At 35.0% G+C, this 20729-nt stretch overlaps 1 protein-coding gene across 1 annotated transcript in view; it reads right to left on the bottom strand.

Annotated features, from left to right (window-relative positions):
• The window catches only part of LOC119836317 (bicaudal D-related protein homolog), a 73566-nt gene extending 53611 nt beyond the window's left edge, over positions 1 to 19955 (bottom strand). The window contains exon 1 of the mRNA XM_038361614.1: positions 19306 to 19955. Coding sequence (XP_038217542.1) covers positions 19306 to 19665 — 360 coding nt within the window. The 5' untranslated portion in view covers positions 19666 to 19955. The remainder of the gene's footprint in view (positions 1 to 19305) is intronic.
• Between the last annotated feature and the right edge of the window lie 774 nt (positions 19956 to 20729).

Here is a 20729-nt window from a genome sequence, read left to right as displayed (position 1 = left end):
TCATATATTAGTAGGACTTATTAACATTCTTTACTATTAACTGTTCTTCGTTAGCATTATTCTAGATAAGAAAACGTCAATTTATTCCACTTTTATTGTAAAGAAAATTTTAATGTATGACACTATTACAACACCAGAATTAACAATTATGTAAGAATTGCTTACGCGTCACTTGTACACAACTAATAACTTAAGTTATTATATTGTATGTTTTCTTTATAGCGAGCGCTTATTATAATTGACACATTTAATATACATGGATGTCACTAATTTCTCAGCCTTATAGAGCGTTTGAAAGTATTTTAACACTGAGCTAGCCTTGATCGGATTTAGGTCATCTGATAGATCATATGAATAGGGTTACCCCATACCTAAATTTTTTTCAACGATGTGAACTTTATTTATGCATTATTTTTTTAAAACAATTAAAAAAAATCTCCTTTTTTATATTAGATACACTGTTATTTCTGACAGTGTATCTAATGGTTATATCTCTACTTAATAAAATAGATTTTTGCCCATTTACTATATTGTAAACTAAATACGAACATAACATAAAATATTTAAGACTGAAAAGAAAAGTAGCACTATTTGATTAATTTTATTTTGTGACTAAAGAATAAATATTCGTGTTAATATTAATGATATAATTTATATTTTAAAAATAAGTTGTAAAAACATTATTGAAATACATACATGTTATTTTCCCTGCATAAAATGAGATTTTCTATCTTCGAACAGAGAAATATAAATATAAATAAACGCCCGTTTTATCCCGAAGTTTTTAACAGAAGCCAAAAAAATAAATATGTTAAATTATAGAGTAATTATAGTGGTCAGAACAATGATAACTAGAAATCAAAAATAAAAATTAAAAAATTGGTGCCAAGTGACAACCCTAAATTTGCAGCGCTATGCTAGGAATCCGAAGCCCCAATATGGAGCCAACACAACCGGACGGACATTCTTTATATATCCACAATGTATTTAGTCATTTATTACCATAATTATCTATTATTAGTGAGCTACTGAATAATATCCATATTAAATATTACACATACATCTGTAGGTGTAATACTTTTAAACTAAGAAGAATCTTGCTTCTTATTCTACTAATCCTACTAATATTATAAATGCGAAAGTTTGTAAGGATGTGTGTGTGTTTGTTAATCTTACACGCAAAAACGAATGAACCGATTGCAATGAAATTTGGTACGTAGACAGCTGGACAACTGAAATAACATATAGGCAACTTTTAATCCCGATATTCGTACGGTATACGGACTTACGCGGGTGAAACCGCGGGACGCAGCTAGTAAATAAGATAATCCAAAATTCACAAACACAAAGCAATATCAAATGAATCTACTCGATAACTTAACACACACAAAGCCTTGGTAAAGTAAAAGTGAGCGACCACAGTAACCGAATACTTCCTAAGTTGAAACTTAAGTAAGTAAGTCGATATGTGACGCAACGCTGGTCCGATGCAACCCACATTGGGAGCACTTTCATTGCATCCCTACTGGTGATGATGAAAGTGGCACCTATCTAACACTGAAATAATTTTTCAAATCGGGCCAGTAGTTCCTGAGATTATTTATTTATCAACTTCAACAAAAAATTTACTGATAAGGAAACTTAAAGAAATATATTAATAACACGATAATACAGATACAATTTGTTGGGCGGCCTTATCACTAAGAAGCGATCTCTTCCAGACAACCCGGGCAAAAGGTACTCGTAACAAGAATTATTAGATTATTGGCGGGATAGATTAGTGCGTTCAAACAAACAAACTCTTCACCTTTATAATATTAGTATAGATTATGTAAGGAAGGTCTAAGTTGTTATTTTTTATTGTTTCTTCTAACATGATCCCGTCTCAATAATTGTATTTTATCTGCTCTTTCCATTTTATGTTGATTTGTCTTCATACATAAAGCCAAGTCGCTTCACGCGTGTGTCCCAATGTATGTATGCGTCTTTAAAACTACACATCGAATTTTGATGGGGTTTTCTTTTAATAGAAAGATTGATTCAAGAGAAACGTTTATATGTGTAACTAGCTGCGCCCATGGTTTCGCCCGCGTAAGTCCGTATCCCGTAGGAATATCAAACTAATCATATCTAGTGATAGAGTAAACCGATTTCGATGAAACAAAAACTAAATTATACCTCAAGTTACGTATAATTTTTGTATATAAACATTGTCTGCATTTAATTCGTAGTTTTTACGTGATGTGCGCACAAACAGACAAAAATTTCAAAAATGATGGAAATGGGTTCTGTTAGTTATCTTTTCACACACTGGCTATTTTTTTTTCTATTTTTTTCAATGTACAAAAATGACTTTTCTACAGACTTGGAAGACGCGTGAGAAACCGCGGGCAAACGCTAATATTTTTTATTCACAGAGCTTTAAACAATTAGTAGGAAGTAGGAAGTAGGATTTAAAATTGCAATTGATTTTTTCCCTTATTTAAATGTGGTATATTTTTCAAAGCAGGATGGTAAGGTGCAAGGAAGTGACTGTTAGATAAACCACCATCTGCACACACGTGACTTAACAATGGAGTTTTGTGTTTTTGTAGGGAAGTCGGCCCTCAAAGCGCAGTAGAGTTATAGCGGAAGCTAGTTCGTGAAACAAAGCTTTTTGAATGTGTGGTTGAGATTTGTTGTGAGTTTATAGTAGTTCGTTCGTAGTGTAGTAAGTTTCTGTGAAAAAAATTATCCTTTATTATTTATTTATCTTTTTTTTAAATCGGTTAAATATGAAATACATATGTTCTCGCTACTTAGAGATTTAAATTTTCTTGTAGCTTTGCTTCGACGGGATACAATAATTTCATGAGTTATTACCATGATTAGTGCCGCGAGGATTAAATAATTTCCTTACGTTGGTCAACTCTGTAAGAGTTTACCTTATAACCCTGATCAGTATCGCCAGGATATAATAATTTCCTCAGCTCTGTATAAAAGCCAGTGAGATATTCAGTTGTTTCTATCATTAAAGCGTGTTTACAATTAATCCTACTAATTTTAAATGTGAAAGGTTGTAGGGATGTGTGTATGTTTGTTGCTCTTTCATGCAAAGACTACTGAACCGATTGCAATGAAATTTGGTACGTAGATAGCTGGACAACTGGAATAACATATAGACAAATTTTTATCCCGATATTCCTACGGGATAAGGACTTACGCGGGTGAAACCGCGGGGCGCAGCTAGTTTTTTATATTTTCCAAAGGTCAACCCCAAATGAGTACTAACAGCTGATAAAAGTGAAAGTTTTAAAAGCTATGTACTTATAAGGATAATAAGTCGTGACCTTTTTCACCCTGAAGAGGGAAGCAAATAAATGTTACCTGTTAATATTTTAATGTTTAGATGTATGTAGCTCGCTAGCGGATTAACCGGTTTGTATGCGGTTTTAAATTATTGTCATGACCGTCAGGAAAATTTTTAATCTATAAAATAATGGTGAAAAGTTTGTTTGTTTGAATTTTTATCTCAGGAATTACTGGACCGATTAATTATAAAAATTCTTTCACAGTTAGATATGTACTTGATCCCTGAGTACTATAGGCTATGTATACAACACGGGTAAAACCGGGCGGATCGGTAGTGAATTAAAAACAATAAAAGGCCGTAAACATAGCTACCGTGTTTTTAGCTATGTTTATTAGAAAAAGTGTCAGTATATTTAGAACTAACTGCGCCGCGCGGTTTCATCCGCGTAAGTTCGTATCCCGTAGGAATATCGGGATAAAAGTGGCCCATATGTTATTCCATTTGTTCAGCTGTCTACATACCAAATTTCATTGCAATCCGTTCAATAGTATTTGCGTGAAAGAACAACAAACACACACATCTCCTTACAAACTTTCGCATTGATAATATTAGTAGGATCTATGCGATTAAACACATAAGAGCAGTTGAATTGAGAACCTTTAAAAAGCATTAGCAATTACAAACAGAACAATTATTTCTAACACATACCAGATGTGCAATGCCTGTTAGTACCGTTAGCATAAAAAGTGGCAGATGCAGCGCTAAATGCCAAGCGTGCACCTGGGGACATGTGCTGCTATTTTATGTCACCTGAGCTACTGTTAATCTTCACATGAATCTAATGTGTTAATGACTAGCGGTCCGCCCCGGCTTCGAACGTGGTACATATACAGCCCATAGCCTTCCTCAATAAATGGGCTATCTAACACTGAAAGAATTTTTCAAATCGGACCAGTAGTTCCTGAGATTAGTGCGTTCAAACAAACTCTTCAGCTTTATAATATTAGTATTTCATTAATTAGATTATTGTTAATCCCGTAACACTGCGTCGCGTTTAATGCTGCTAAAGTTGTGAATTCCCATACTTTTTACACGGTTTTATTAGCTTCACCTGAATGTAAGTAGCAGGTGGCTTAGTGGCGAGAACCTCGGACTTCAAAGTTGATAAGTCGGGGTTCGAGACCGGGCGAGCGTGCAGGGAATAAATTGATTTTTCAATTTTTTTTTCTATGTGACACCTGCCAATCCGCACTTGGCCAGCGTGGTCGGACCTGAACCCTCATAGGAGGCCTGTCCCAGAAGCGGAAACATATGATGATGATGAATGTATGTAACCAACTCCCTTACACTGGATTTTGACGGACTTTAAACGGACAGATTTAATTCAAACTTCGTAAATTTATCAAGGATTGGTTGGAGCAGATTTTTTTCATGATTAAATGATAATAAACTTTATTAATTCATTTTTAAGCCATCGAGTACGTTAATGTCTTTCGAATTTCTTGTGTGTTATTTAATTGTTATTAAATTACTCACCCAAAACCTTTGTTTCTTATATAATGGTATGCATTTACCTGTAAATAAAAATATGTATTAGTAAATAGCGTATAATATATTGATATTAAACTTTATAGTTTAACAAATGAAAATCCTATCCTATCTTTCTTCCCTCCTACTAATATCATAAATGCGAAAGTTTGTAAGGATGTGTGTGTTTGTTACTCTTTCACACAAAAACCACTGAACCGATTGCAATGAAATTTGGTACGTAGACAGCTGGATAACTGGAATAATATATAGGCAACTTTTATCCCGATATTCCTACGGTATACGGACTTACGCGGGTGAAACCGCGGGGCGTAGCTAGTATTAAACACAAGAGTGCAGTGAATAAGTAAAAACACATATAAAATTAAAAACACGCTAATAACTGCGATACGATAAAATCGGCATCCACTTTACACTGATCAAACAATACGATAATATAACATATTTAAATTATTACAAATTAGGCTTTTATACAACTTGTTCCTACAATTCTAAAGCCCAAAACAATTGTTAACAAAAACATTATACCATAAATTAATGTCATCGTTAATTAATCATTTATGAGGCAATATATCGTGGCCAATTTATGGCACACAAACTACGACGAGGCCACGAATTGTATGCAAATAGATTCATTTTAGGAATACTAATTGTTACATCTACACCTTGTACGTAGATCTGTCTAGATGGGGTTTACACTAGGCTAGATACCCGTATCCTTTTTTTTACCCTACCCAGTTTCTTCCTGTAGTCAAATAAGTAGAAGTAGAAGTAAGAACGGGCAACCGTGGTTCACCTGATGGTAAGCGATCACCACGGCCTTTAAAAAAGTAAGGAATAAGGAAAGGATTAACTGGAATAAAAGAATAGACTGGGAATGGGTGAGGAAAAGGAAACGTGCCTCCTTCTCCCCTCACCAAACGAAACACAAAAGCATTGGCGTGAGCTATTTGCGCCGATCTTCTGTGGGGGTGTGGTTTCCTTCCCCGGTCCGAGCTGGCCCAATCTGTGGCGGAGCGTGCTCGACCACCACATACCATATTATTATTCATAAAGCATACTATGTATATCATACGTTTTATGTTAAGATTGGATAGGTTCTATTTTAAGAATAGCGGTCCGCCCCGGCTTCGCCCGTGGTACATATATAGCCTATAGCCTTCCTCAATAAATCGGCTATATAACACTGAAAGAATTTTTTAAATCGGACTAGTAGTTCCTGAGATTAGTGCGTAGAAACAAACAAACTCTTCAGTTTTGTAATAATATTAATATAGTATTAATTAATTTACATTGGGGAAGTATCAGGTTTTACGAACTTGATATGTTTTATGCATTAGATACCTATATGACGTTGAAATATTGATACCATTTGTATTAGAACGATAAAATAAATCCGTTGTTTTTTTTTTATTTAAGTCTTAAATTAGTCTTAAATTTTAAGAGATACCGCATAACAACACAGATGACTAAATAGTACCTAGGTACATTATTAATGATTGCGTAGATATTTACCTGATAGTAAAGATACAATCTTTTAAATAACATTGTTTAACTCAGCAAGTGATAATAACGTTAATATATTTTTCTTTGGACATGTATAAAGTTGTAATCTGATCGATACCGGCTTAGCATCTCATATCCAACTTGTGGGGTTTCCCCTGCGTATTACTTATTTTATAGTACGAGTATAGAGTTTATTGAAAGGCGTTTTAGCGCGAATATAAGGGAAATATTGTCATATTTATCTTATCAATAAAAACTTAGACTCGAATACACACTAGCTTTCCGCCCGCGACTGCGCCCGAGTAGTTAAAATAAACAGTTCCAGAGTTTTCCCCGTATAGTTCCTATAGTCCCCCGTATAGTCGGATCTCAAACTATCTTTACACCAAATTTCATCCAATTCGGTTAAGCGCTATTGGCGTGCAAGCGTAACAGTTCACATTACTTATTTATAATAACTAAGTACAAATTTATTACGTCGTTTCGGCACTACAAGCAAGTGTACCACCCACAGGCTAACATAACATCCGAAAGGATCAACCCCTAGGGAGCCTCTTAACTATCTCCAAACACTACAATCGTACCATAAAATCGCACCGTTTCGATACAAAAGAAAAGACAAACACACTTCGCATTTATAATAGACTAACTGCGCCCCGTAAGTCCGTATCCCGTAGGAATATCCGGATAAAAGTTGCCCACATGTTATTCCAGTTGTCCAGCTGTATACGTACCAAATTTCATTGTAATTGGTCCAGCAGTTTTTGCGTGAAAGAGCAACAAAATAAACACATCCTTACAAACTTTCGCATCTATAATATTAGTAGGATAATAAATGAGTAAGAATACGATAAGCATATTTATTTAATTATTTCAATAATATATAAGAAGACATATTCAGCCGCAGCCAAAATCGACAGAGACTAACCAACTACGTTTAAGACAACGAGATTCCTCACCATAACACATAATATTGAAATAAAGTATCGAAGCTTGGGACTGTAAGCCTCAGTAAATTTTAACAAAGAAATCGTAACGACAAAAGGGCCTTCCGCACACATAGGTTTTAATAATTTTTATAAAATAGTGAATGTTCAAAGGTGTACAGTAACACAATTTCATTAATTCTTCATTCATTCATTCATTCAAATCCTTCATTATTACAAATCTATATCAAAGTAATAAAAGATCTTTATGAAAGTGTATATTTTTTCGGATTATATCATAAATGGAAAGTAGGGTACCTCGTTACGTGTGAAATATATGTATTGTGATGGAAATCAACTTAATTGTTTACTTAATAATAACATAGCCGTATCTGCATGTAAAATTCAAGTGTTTCAAATTACATCTAAATACGACGAGCCGTTTAATCTTTAACATAGACAATCAAACAAAAAGTTGTTAGTTTCTCTTATCAGACCGAAACAGAAGACATAAAAGACGATTATTTATATGAATACTAGCTGCACTCCGAGGTTTCAACCGCGTAAGTCCGTATCCCATAGGAATATCGGGATAAAAAGTTGTCTATATGTTATTACAGTTGTCCAGCTGTCTACGTAGCAAATTTCATTGCAATCGGTTCAGTAGTTTTTGCGTGAAAGAGCAAAAAACGCACACACATCCTTAAAAACTTTCGCATTTATAATATTAGTAGGATAGTAGGATAGGAAGTAGGATGTGATTTTCAACCTCACAACTTCAAGAAAGTTTACAATTCCACTGTATATATCATTTGATTTGTCATATATTGAATTTATTTCAATTCTAATAACATAACTATAAATACACGTTATAAAACACACCTCAGAACATTTCTCTTAGCACGTAATTGGAATCGAGATAGCTCAGAAATTCCTCCGCCATCATGATCGCTATCAGAGTATTCGCATCTGACAAGCTCTCAGAGATAAGATGTAGGTAGGTCATATCTATACTAATATTATTAAGTTTGTTTGTTTGTTTTAACGCACAAAACTCTGGAACTACTGGTCCGATTTGATAAATTCTTTCAGTATTAGATAGCCAATTTATTGAGGAAGGCTATAGGCTACCACGGGCGAAGCCAGGGCGGACCGCTAGCAATTTAAATATGATTATTTAGGATAAGTTATTTTGATGTAGGTAGGTCATATTGGCGATAAATCTTCATTTTATACTTTAAAATCAACTTTAAACAATTTATTGTTTTATTAATTTAAATTAACAGTATGTAAAAATAAGTGAATTATAATATACAAGATGCTCGTCCCGGCTCCGCCCGGTTATTGAGTTTCCCGTTTTAACCCAAGAGAGCATTTAGTTGGGATAAAAAGTACCTATCCTATCACCAGTCAGCTTATACGCTGCCTGTATAATAAATTTCATCAAAATCCGATACGTAGTTTAAGTGCGACTGTCGGACAAACATACAAACAAGCTTTCATATTATATTATATTAGTGCGAAGTGTGATTTGAAACCAAAAAAGGAGGTTATAAATTTGAGAAATAAAAAAAAAATATAGAAAAAAACTGAACACGAGGCGGCTATCGAACCCGCGTCTTTTTGCCAAACCATTGCAACGCCTAGCCTCTCGGCCACCCGTGATCCCGCCACAGTAATCGATTTTCTGATCCATTTTTTTCTGGATCATTCTTCCATGTTCAAACTGAGACATGTTTTTTGTGAGTTTCCTTGAGGAATGGAACCCAGGACCCCCGGTTTTACACTCGTGTTAACCACTGTACCAAGAAGGCGGTTAAACTAACAAAGTAGGGTAAGTGCACATTAACTGACATAAGACATACACTCTTTACGATATAACCCCATTCTATAATTAATTCCTTATAACGTTACTTATTTATATTAACATACACTTATATAACAGTTATTAGAGATGAATATTGAAGATTTTTAACGGATTTACACCGCGCTTTATTGATAACTGGCCGCGCCCCGCGGTTTCACCCGCGTAAGTCCATATCCCGAAGTAATATCAGGATCAAAGTGCCTGTGTTATTCCACTTGTCCCGCTATCTACGTACCAAATTTTATTGCAATCGGTTCAGTAGTTTTTGCGTGAAAGAGTAACAAACATACACATACACATACATCCATGCTCACAAACTTTCGCATTTATCATATTAGTAGGAAGGACTATACTATATTATTAACAAACTTACTTCGTAAAATCAACTACAAGGTAACACCATATTCAATGTATTTTACCAAAGCTTATTTCCTTGTAACACTCGTCAGTAATATAAGACTCTAATTCTGTATAGGTACTAATATTATAAAGATAATTTTATTTACACCATAAAACATCCGGAACGTCAATAGATTCTCAAAAAACCTTGCACCAGCAGTAAGATACATCATTCCCGAGTCCCGTGTCCACTTGTGGCATATCGGGCAGATGCATCTTTACCCACTGATTGATTAAAAGATTTTTTAATGTTTTGTAATATAGTAGATATTTCATTTCCACTTTATTTTTCTTTTTCGCGTGTTAACACATGAACAAAATTCGTTACAATGTATACCAATCGACATCATCGTCTACAGTTATATGACGTCGCTTTCAGATGACGCGTCACCATAAAAACACAATCTACCACGCCGTTATCAATAATTGTGTGAAAACACCCATTGTGCCACGGACACGGTACAGTTAGCTCGAACAATGGCCTAGGTAACCTATGAGATGCCCTAGTCTGGATCATCTGAATAGATGGCAATTTTTTTAATTTTTCATGCGGGTATCTATATATTTCCATAAGTGATTTTAATTTTTAGTTTTATAGCATTGAAATTTCTTAAGTGATTTCAATGTTATAACATACTGATGGTTCGGTTCCACTCATGCGTGAGATGCGCGGAGACCTTAGTTTTAATACCATAAGACATTAACACCCTAACAAGAAATTTTAAAAACAATTATAGCTCACAAATGTAATTTAAAAGTATTTTCTAAATAAAATATGACACCATTACTCATGCAAACAAATTTCATTCAAGTCTTCATTACAAATTAAAAGCATTCAGTAATAAGTAATTTTGTTACTTCAAGTATTAGACACATTCCATTCAAGTTATCTAAGTTTACAAAACATTACGTCACCTCTAAACATTTCTTAAAAACATAAGTAACACATAATTACCTGTTAACGGTAGACTGAGATTAGTTATAACAACCCAGTTTATCACTAACGACCGTTTAACTAGAATCTATTATGTAAAACGTGTGAATATTGAAAGGAAATAATGAGCCAAATTAAACGAACAGTATCTATCTATATATATAAAATTCTCGTGTCACAGTTTTCGTTGCCATACTCCTCCGAAACGGCTTGACCGATTCCTCTGAAATTTGGTAAGCATATTGGGTAGGTCTGAGAATCGGCCAACATCTATTTTTTATCCCGATATTCCTACGGGATACGGACTTACGCGGGTGAAACCGCGGGGCGCAGCTAGTCTATATATATAAAATTCTCGTGTCACAGTTTTCGTTGCCATACTCCTCCGAAACGGCTTGACGGATTTTGATGAAATTTTTTGTGCTTATCCGGTATCTATGAGAATCGGACAACATCTATTTTTCATCCCCCTAAATAATCAGAGTAAGGCAGAACAGCGTTTGCCGGGTGCAGCTAGTATAATATAAATCATCGACGTATAAAAAGAAAAGATAGGGTATCCACCAATATTGAGTTTAAATACAAACTGTCATACTGCATAATTAGATATGTAAGTACTTATTTCAAATAAAATACGGTAAACTACGGTTATTATTTAAATTAAGTGAAAGTTCTGTTCAATAAGAACGCATATATGCGAAATTTATACCAAACAAACGAATGTAAATAACCTTAGGCTTTAGAAAAGGAAAACAATTCCTTTAATATATAACAAATCCATACAGAGATACAATGAACATTACATACTAAAGGTAGTCTGATTGAATTGATAAATATCTAAGTTGACTTTTAGCAATGCAATTAAAATATAAACCTTTACCACTAAAAAGAAAAAAGACGAAAAACCCAAAACCGTTCTAACTATCAGGCATTTCTTTTAGAGTTCAAGCCATATTAATTAAAATAAACATGATACAAATATGTATACAATTATTTTGTAAAAACTTTGAACCCAAAACTAAACTAAGTGTGTACAACCGAAACCACTAGTGCAGGACGACAAAAACCCTCTAAAGGAAACAGCTGGCTCCAACGGGACATCTGCCGGTGGCTTATGGTGTCCTGGTACTTTGCTAATAGTTTATTTTTAATTGAGGAAACGGTTTTTAAACAATATTTATTAAGTGCTTAAAAATTAATGCGGAAACAGTAATCGTGAGGTGCGTTACAACATGCATCTTTTGATCTTAACAGCTAGAAATTTTTACTGTGTATGTGTATGTTAAGTTACCCCTTGTTTTATGTATCTTTATTGTAGCGTAAACGATTTTATAGATTTTGGGTCAGTCTTTTGATTTCTTTATTAGGTATTAAGCAGAGAAGGCATACGTAAGTCAATTCTTTAATTCTGACGATTCTCGTTAGGATAATAAAATAAACTCGTGAAATCATTTTACTGTAGTCGATCCTTGACAGAACAAAGTTTGAACTAAATCTTTCCATTGGTCTAAAGCAAGTCTAAAGGAGTCGGTTATATGCAAACATATACAGGAGCTAATCAAAAAACGGTTTATTGAACGTTTTCTGGTATTTGGCGTCAATAACACCTTCAATGTGTCCTCAGAACCGATCAGGTGGACAAAAGGAGTCTTTCCGACCATAATTACGTTAGAAAAACTTGAAATTCACATAGAACTGTTTTTCTTTCATCAACAATTAAAACAGACTATTATTATAACCACCGACCTCTAGAGCTAAACCTACACTTAACAAAACATCGAGCCCGTCCATCCATCCGTGTATCATATACACTTCCCGTGTCGGCACGCAACGCGTAATTATACAAGTCCGGCCTGCGCGTGCGCAGGGTGGATTGCCCTCGGGTACGGTGCTGATTTTGATTAAAATATCGATTTTTTTTTCATGGATTTAATGGATTTCTGTTGCCATAAATACAGGTTTGAAAAATGTTACTAGCTTCACGTGTATGTTTGTTAACTCTTTAAGACATTTAATGCAATAATTTTATTAGTTTATCTAATCATCCCGATTAGTATCGACGGGATTCAATCAATTCCTTATGTACGTACACTCTAATTAAAAGAATGTAAGACAGTTTAGTTATATCTTTTGAAATATATTTATTATTTAACTCGTGTTTCCACTGTTTGTGATACGTTTTACATTTTAGACGTTTTTGACAAAATGGCTATTTCAGTTGCAATCTACAGCAGATACAATCTAATTTAATAATAAATTGAATCCAAACTACTGCATATCTATCGAGTACATAGGTATTCAAGGAAACGATAAGTAATTACCTAATACCTAAATGGAGTTTTATATTAATGCCTATTATCACTTCTAGAGTTAATAAATATACAAGAGAACAACGTCATTTTTCAATGTGTTAGACACAAAAAAAAAAACACTATTTATATTCTCATAAAAATGTCTTGAATGATTTCCACATCTATGTATATAAAAATCTCGTGTCACAATAGTTAGTTACCTAGTTAATTACCAGTTAGTTACCTAACTCCCTGAAACGACTGCACCGATTCTCATGAAATTTTGTGTGCTTATCGCGTAGATCCGAGAATCTGCCAACATCTATGTTTTCATAACCCTAAATTATTACAATATGGCAGAACAGCGTGTGCGCGTTAGCTAGTCCTACTACTAATCCTACTAATATTATAAATGCGAAAGTTTGTAACGATGTGTGTGTGTTTGTTGCTCTTTCACGCAAAAACTACTGAACCGATTGCAATGAGATTTGGTACGTAGACAGCTGGACAACTGGAATAACATATAGGCAACTTTTTATCCCGATATTCTTACGGGATACGGACCTACGCGGGTATTTATAGTATTTCCTATAAATTTCACAAGTATACAAACAAAGAACAAATTGTTTTCATCTCCATCCTTAATCGTACCTATCTTAAAAATATAGAAAGACAGAGAAGCAAAGATGCGTGCCACCTTCATGCTGTGTGATAGGGGCACTCGATCTGATACATTATCACTCTCGACGCAAGGTTATCATGACAGGTGTGATAGTTTAATAATACTCTAAACATTATATTGTATTTTGTACTCTCCGCCCTTGCTTTTTAGCTTGCCCTATCGCGAAATAGACACCATGTAATGCGATTTCGATAAGTCGGGGTTCGAGACCGGGCGAGCGTGCAGGAAATAAATTGATTTTTCAATTTATCTGCGCATGTAGATAACATCACCACTGCTTAAAACGGTGAAGGAAAACATCGTGAGGAAACCGGCATGTCCAAGAATTAAAAGTTCGACGGCATGTGACATCTGCCAACCCGCACTTGGCCAGCGTGGTGGATTATGGCCTGAACCCTCATAGGAGGCCTGTGTCCCAGCAGTGGGAACATATAAGGGCTGATGATGATGATGAATGCGATTTAGATGCTAACTAAAAACAGTTACGTCAATTATCTATTACTAGCGGTCCGCCACGGCTTCGCCCGTGGTACATATATAGCCTATAACCTTTCTCAATAAATGGACTATCTAACATTGAAAGAATTTTTCAAATCGGACCAGTAGTTCTAGAGATTAGTGCTTTCGAACAAACAAACAAGCTCTTCTGCTTTATAATATTAGTATAGATAATAGCAATCACCTACAATATCACTAAAAAACTTATAAACTTATATCAAACTAGCTGTGCCCTGCGGTTTTACCCACGTAGTACTCGATGTTACATAGCCTAGAACCTTCCTCAATAAATGGGCTATCTAACACTGAAACAATCTTTCAAAACGGACCAGTAGTTCTTGAGATTTGCGCGTTAAACCAGACAAACTCACCTTTATGATATATTAATATCTATATAGATAATATACAAATAATTATTATTCGCGTATAATTTTTTATTTATTTTGTAATCTCCAACAAAGTGCGTTACAATAACAATATGAACATAAAAGTATTAACATCACATAGCATTTACTTAATTAAACAAAGTTTTGCAAAATATAAAAATACAAGAACCACGACACTGCCTCAAAACCGAAACGAGGTCGCGACCTCGGTCCGCTCTCACAGAATTCGCTTCTATAGCGCTTTTGAAAATATCATTACGCGAATAAATGCTTTTGAGTGTTTATTTAATGAATATTTCACAACTACTTACAATTAAACCTATTTTTGACAAGAGACATTTTATTTTTGTTAATATACCTAATTGTATTAATTAAGATTGTTTAAAAGCGGCTTCCTGTTATTTTGTAAATAAACAAATGTTAATTATATCCTTGATAAAAAGTATATATAATAGTTTAAAAAACTAGAAAAAAAAAATATCACTTATACATTTTGAATAAGTAAAAAAAACGCTTTAATCATAGAATCAATTCTCTCACTTGCTCAGAAAACAGAATATACGTAAGGTAATTATTTAATCCTAGCCATAATACGCAGAGTAACTAGTTTTAAAATTGGATTCATGATAATTTTCTAATATATAAGTCGGTGGAACCTTAAGCGATATGACTCAGTAAGGCATTTGACTAACTAAGCGATGTTATTTTGTATGCAAGTATCTTCTATCATATCTCTATAACATACAATCATACATGCCTGTCACTATGATCTTTTAAACGTGAGTTTTGAAGTACTATAATAATAACACATATAATAATAAATAATAAATGAAATATTATAAATGCGATAGTTTGTAAGGATGTGTGTGTTTGTTGCTCTTTCACGCAATAACTACTGAACCGATTGCAATAAAATGGTACGTAGACAGCTGGACAACTGGAATAACGTATAGGCAACTTTTCATCCCGATATTCCTACGGGATACGGACTTACGCGGGTGAAACCGCGGGGCGTAGCTAGTAATATTAAAAGGATGGAGTATGGACTAAGACTTAATCTAGAACTTTGGATGTATGGACTAGAATATAAACAAAAACAAATCATAACGAAGTGGGCACAGGTCGGCGAAAATTTAACGATAATATTACGAACAGTAAATAAGATAGATAGTCTATAGATATAGACCATCTCATAAGGCATAGATAGCACGCTTGAAAAACGCTGGCAAACCGCTGCATACGAATCGCCTCATCTTTTTTAACATAACGCTTTAAAACCGCTCGGTATATAACCCGCCTAAGTGTCGTAAGCGTGACCAGCTTACTTAAGAGTGATTCATTTCTATTTTATATTCCAACCGCTGGCGCAACGATGGCTTGATAAGTGGGTTCGAATCCCATTGGAGGTAAGGAAAGTGTAGTTATAGGACATACAAGGAGACTACTAATTTAGCTAGACTAGTTTGTAATGACTTAGGACTTAGGGAGCTAGTCATCACTTTAAGTGTGCAAGGGGGAGGAAGTGGAGTTTAATGTGATTTAATTAAATTTTGATCCAAAAACGATGAGTTCGTAATCATTCTATTTATTTATAAACTACCTAGCTGCGTCCCGCGGTTTCACCCGCGTGAGTCCGTATTTCGTAGGAATATCGGAATAAAGTTTCCTATATGTTATTCCAGTTGTCCAGCTGTCTACGTACTAAATTTCATTGCAATCGGTACAGTAGTTTTTGCGTGAAAGAGCAACAAACACGCACACATCCTTACAAACTTTCGCATTTATAATATTAGTAGGAAGTAGGATTAGTAGGATGCCCGTGGCTTTGTACACGTTAAATTCAGAGTAGTTCAATAGATGTTATCATACATACAAACCTTCCTCTAGAATCGCTCTATCTATTAAAAAACCCCATCTAAATCCGTGGCGTAGTTTTAAAGATTTAAACAAACATATGGACAAAGGGACAGACAGAGAAAGCGACTCTGTTTTATGCAACGTAGTGATTAAATCCCGGTTTTGCTCACATCATACCCGTCGAATCGCAAAGAGGCTTCAATACTTTTTCTAACGTTTTGTTCGGGCACAAAGGTTCTGATGGAACGGCAAAGGTACCACAGACGAATCCGGAGGACGCGGAGTTTAATTATAAAACAAAATATGTATTGATGTGATCAAGGCACCCGAAAATGGAGGTCGCCTAGCCGCGGGATATCATGATCTAGATTTGTAGGTCACTGCCGCATGCTCTTACATTCATAAATATATACGTGAAACGTTATACGATACTTTATCTTCTTAATTGGATAAATTAAATTGGAAATTAAGAAAATATATATAATTGAATGACGAAATAGTTTCAAAAATTACATTTTTTGATCAATGGTTTATATTTATTTGCTTATATATCGCAGCGGATAACTAAGCTGGTGGTTCACCTGATGGTAAACAATCACCACCGCCCATGGAGATTCGCAAAGTAATGAACATTCACAGAGACTTGGTTAGACCTCTGAGAATGCGCTGTCCGCTTTAAAGGGATAAGGAAAGGATTGATGACTGGAAAGAAAGAATGGACTAGGGAGGGCTAGGAGAAGGAAATAGTCCTCCGGGTCCCCCACTCACCGTAAGAAACACAATAGCAAGCTATTTTACGCCGGTTTTCTGTGGGGGTGTGGTACTTCCCCGGTGCGAGCTGGCCCAATTCGTGCCGAAACATGCTCGACTCCCACAATACTCCACAATTTACATGTAATATTCTTTTAGCCAAAAAACAAACTTTAAATATGTATGATTGATATGTATGTATGTATATTTTAAAGAAGGAACGTCGGGAAGACGATCTACTGTATATCTTAATCATCAGTGAGGAAATGAGTTTTATTCGTTCTGAAAATAAACATGTTCCGTTTTTTTGTGTACGTTCAAAATTTAATTTGTTCTTTGTTTGTTTTTTACTGCACTGTACCCAAAGGCTAGTACGGAACCCTATTTCTGAGACTTCGCTGTCCGCCTGTCTGTCTATCTGTCTGTCTGTTTGTCCGTCCGTCCGTCACCAAACGTGATAGTTAGAGTTGGAGTTGTGAGAGATAATCGATTACTGTTGTTGCTATAATTACAAATAATAAATAATCCATGTCAAGCAACGGTTGGCGCGGTCATAAATAGGATGGACGAACAATTCTTTGCAGTTCTCATAATTTTATTTGAACGTAACCCAGTATCGCGATTCCGACTCGCTCTAGACCGCATTTATTATTTACATACTTAATAACTTTTGTAAATCACCAAAGTCGATTCGAGGACAGTAACCCACGAGACAATGAGGCGCGGGAGCCGGATCCAGTTCTGAATCACCATAACGGAACACCAGTTTCACCAGTTCGGGACCAGTCTTATTGGCGCTCGACTATATATAATCCCTACATATTAATACATTATTGAATGTAAGTCTGTTTGTTGCTCTTTCACGCTAAAACTCAGTAACAGATTTGGATGAAATTTGGTACGAACATAATTTGAAACCCGTGAAAGCATAGGATAGTTATTCTCTCGAAAATAAATAAAAAAATCCAATAGGTAAAAGAATAATGGGGGTAAAACCCAAGGACTGCATTTTAATTTCGCGAACAAAGCCGCAGGTGGAAAGCTAGTCCTACTATTCTTACTAATATCCTACTATTCTTACTAATATCCCACTAATCCTACTATATCCTACTAATATTATAAAGGCGAAAGTTTGTAAGGATGTGTGGGTGTTTGTTGCTCTTTTACGCAATAAACTACTGAACCGAATGCAATGAAATTTGGTACGTAGACAGCGGGACAACTGGAATAACATATAGGCAACTTTTTATCCCGATTTTCCTACGGGATACGGACTTACGCGGATGAAACGATGATTTCTTTCTTTCTTTCCTTCTTTTAAACGTTTTACAAGTTACTAAATCATAGCAATGCTCGCACCGGCTTCATGTGGAATTGCTTTACCGTGGTTGTCGTATTAATTATTTACATTTATCGATTTCATGATAAGGTATCGCTGTCGATAGTCGCTAACATGCGACATACGTAGGTACTGAATGTACCTGTGACATGTACCCAAACGCTTATGCTACAACTAATCCTCTATATACTAGATCAGTCTATCTCAAAGTGGGTGATAATGCCTCCTTGTGGGGGCAGAGGCCTAAACGGGTTTTGTAAGGGGAACAGAAAAAATTGGGGAGGGATGATAGATTGAGTTCTTTTTTAATGAAATTTTTAAATCTAAAAGCGTTTAAATCCACTACTCCTAATTAACATGGATTCTAGTTAAAATACAGGTGCAACAAATACAAAATAATACTTCAATGAAGGAATCAACCCATTTGTCTCAATCTTATAGAAAGTATATTTTACGTAGAAAGAAAAAATAATTATTTAATTCAGGTAACTCTTATGAGAATAATGAGATAGACTCATGAAATATTGCATTATCACCTTGATAATTGTAGTTTTAAGTAAATCCTGACCGTTTAAATTAGATCAAAATCCAGTCTAAATTCACTTACATACAAACATACAGACGAAACTAACGAAAGTAAAAAAAAAGGAATATTAATCTCAATAGGATAGTTAGTTATATTTATACTATTAAGAATAACAAAAAAACGTGTTTACAAAACGTGAATTCGACAAATGATTAATTAAATTGCCTATTTAAAATGTAAAAAACGTTTTACGATAATTGAAATGATATAAATCGCAGTGTTTGTATGTTATCATGAATTAAACCAAACATTTGGAAATTAAAACTTTTTAACGGATTTTAAACGCGATTTATTCATTATATTATTAACCCGACGTTTCGAACACTTAACAGCGAGCGTGACCATAAATTTTAATTTCTAAATGTATAATACTCGCGTAAAATCAAACAAGAAAATACTATGTTAAACCAAACAGTTTGATTCGAATAAGACCGCCAAACCTACCTCGAGTTTTTTGGAGAACTCCTCAGCGGCTTTCTCTTGCTCCTTCTTCAGCTCTTCGTTCTTCTCCAACAAGGCTTTCCCCAGCTCCGCCGCCAGAAGCAGGTCCGACTCCTTCTGCTGCAACTGCGTCCACACATCATCCCCCTCCATGGTAGTGTCCCGCGAACTCGCCATCTCTTGCACGTAGTCCTCTAAATCCTTGTAAAAACTATCATCCGATACACTCAACGCGCTGGCCAACCTATTACCACTCTTGCTCCGACTCCTCGGCTTAACTATCCCCTTACCAACAAATTCCGTCTCGGTATCAATAAATTTCGGTGTACTACTTCTACGAAATTCACTAACTTCACCGGCCATTTATTTACACTGAATAGAAACAAGCGGCTATTTAACTTTGCACTATTTTCGTATAGTTATTCTTTTTGAACAGTTTCTCGAACGCCTTTTGTATTTTCACCGTTTTGGGTAGTTTTATTTGCTTGAAAACACTTACAGGGATGTCGAAATCCTTTTTTAATGCCATTATAATGTGTTTTTACGTTCACTAGCGTATCATTTCCGTGTAGCACTGCACTTGGTGTGATCACGAAACCAGTAACGCGACGCGCGTCCGCAGTACAGTTGCCGCGACGACGACTGCAACACAACAAAGCGAGTTAAAACCTTCGAAGCGTTACAAGCCTGAAGCGGCACAGATTAAATATCGTAGACGTTGAAAAATATACGAACTAGCGAACGGATAAGACATTGCTTTGAAAGTCGTTAAATGACTGGTTAATTTTAATTTAATTAAGTGAAATTGTTTGAAATTGAAACTTAATGAGGTATTAAAATGCACTCCTAATGTGTAGTGTGACGTTTTAATGTAATAGATAATAGATGAGTACAATGCGCTTAATGATTATTTATTATACCGTATTACATTAATGGCACGACATAACTATAAAGTTATTGTGATTAATTTACCATATTTTAAACAAAATAAACCATTCATTGAAAAAATTTATGGAATACTGCCAATACATACTTATTTTTAAATGATTGTATGTATAAACACTGAAAAGTCAAGTTAACATCAAAATTATGAATGCTGTTGTTTTTTTTTATTTTGTTATTATCCTTTTACATTTATTTCATAGATTGTACAATACAACAATTGCATTATCTATAACATATCCTAACGCATTCTAAATGCAACATCCCCGTAGGCATTTACCTCACACTATTCCCAGGTACGTCTGTGTAATCTTATCAATGACCAAACAACACGTGTGCGAAAACGAGATAGCACTACAGAACCGGTAAGTCAGACATAAGAGGGACAAAGATAGCAATATAATCAAGGTGAACCAAACTGAGTGACTGGCGTGCTGGCGAGCAAGCTACGGACAGTTGAAAGAATAATTGGCGAAACAAAATGC

Source organism: Zerene cesonia, chromosome 23 (genome assembly GCF_012273895.1).
Source record: "Zerene cesonia ecotype Mississippi chromosome 23, Zerene_cesonia_1.1, whole genome shotgun sequence".
Taxonomy (NCBI): Eukaryota; Metazoa; Arthropoda; class Insecta; order Lepidoptera; family Pieridae; genus Zerene; species Zerene cesonia.
This window is presented reverse-complemented; position numbering and strand designations above follow the sequence as displayed.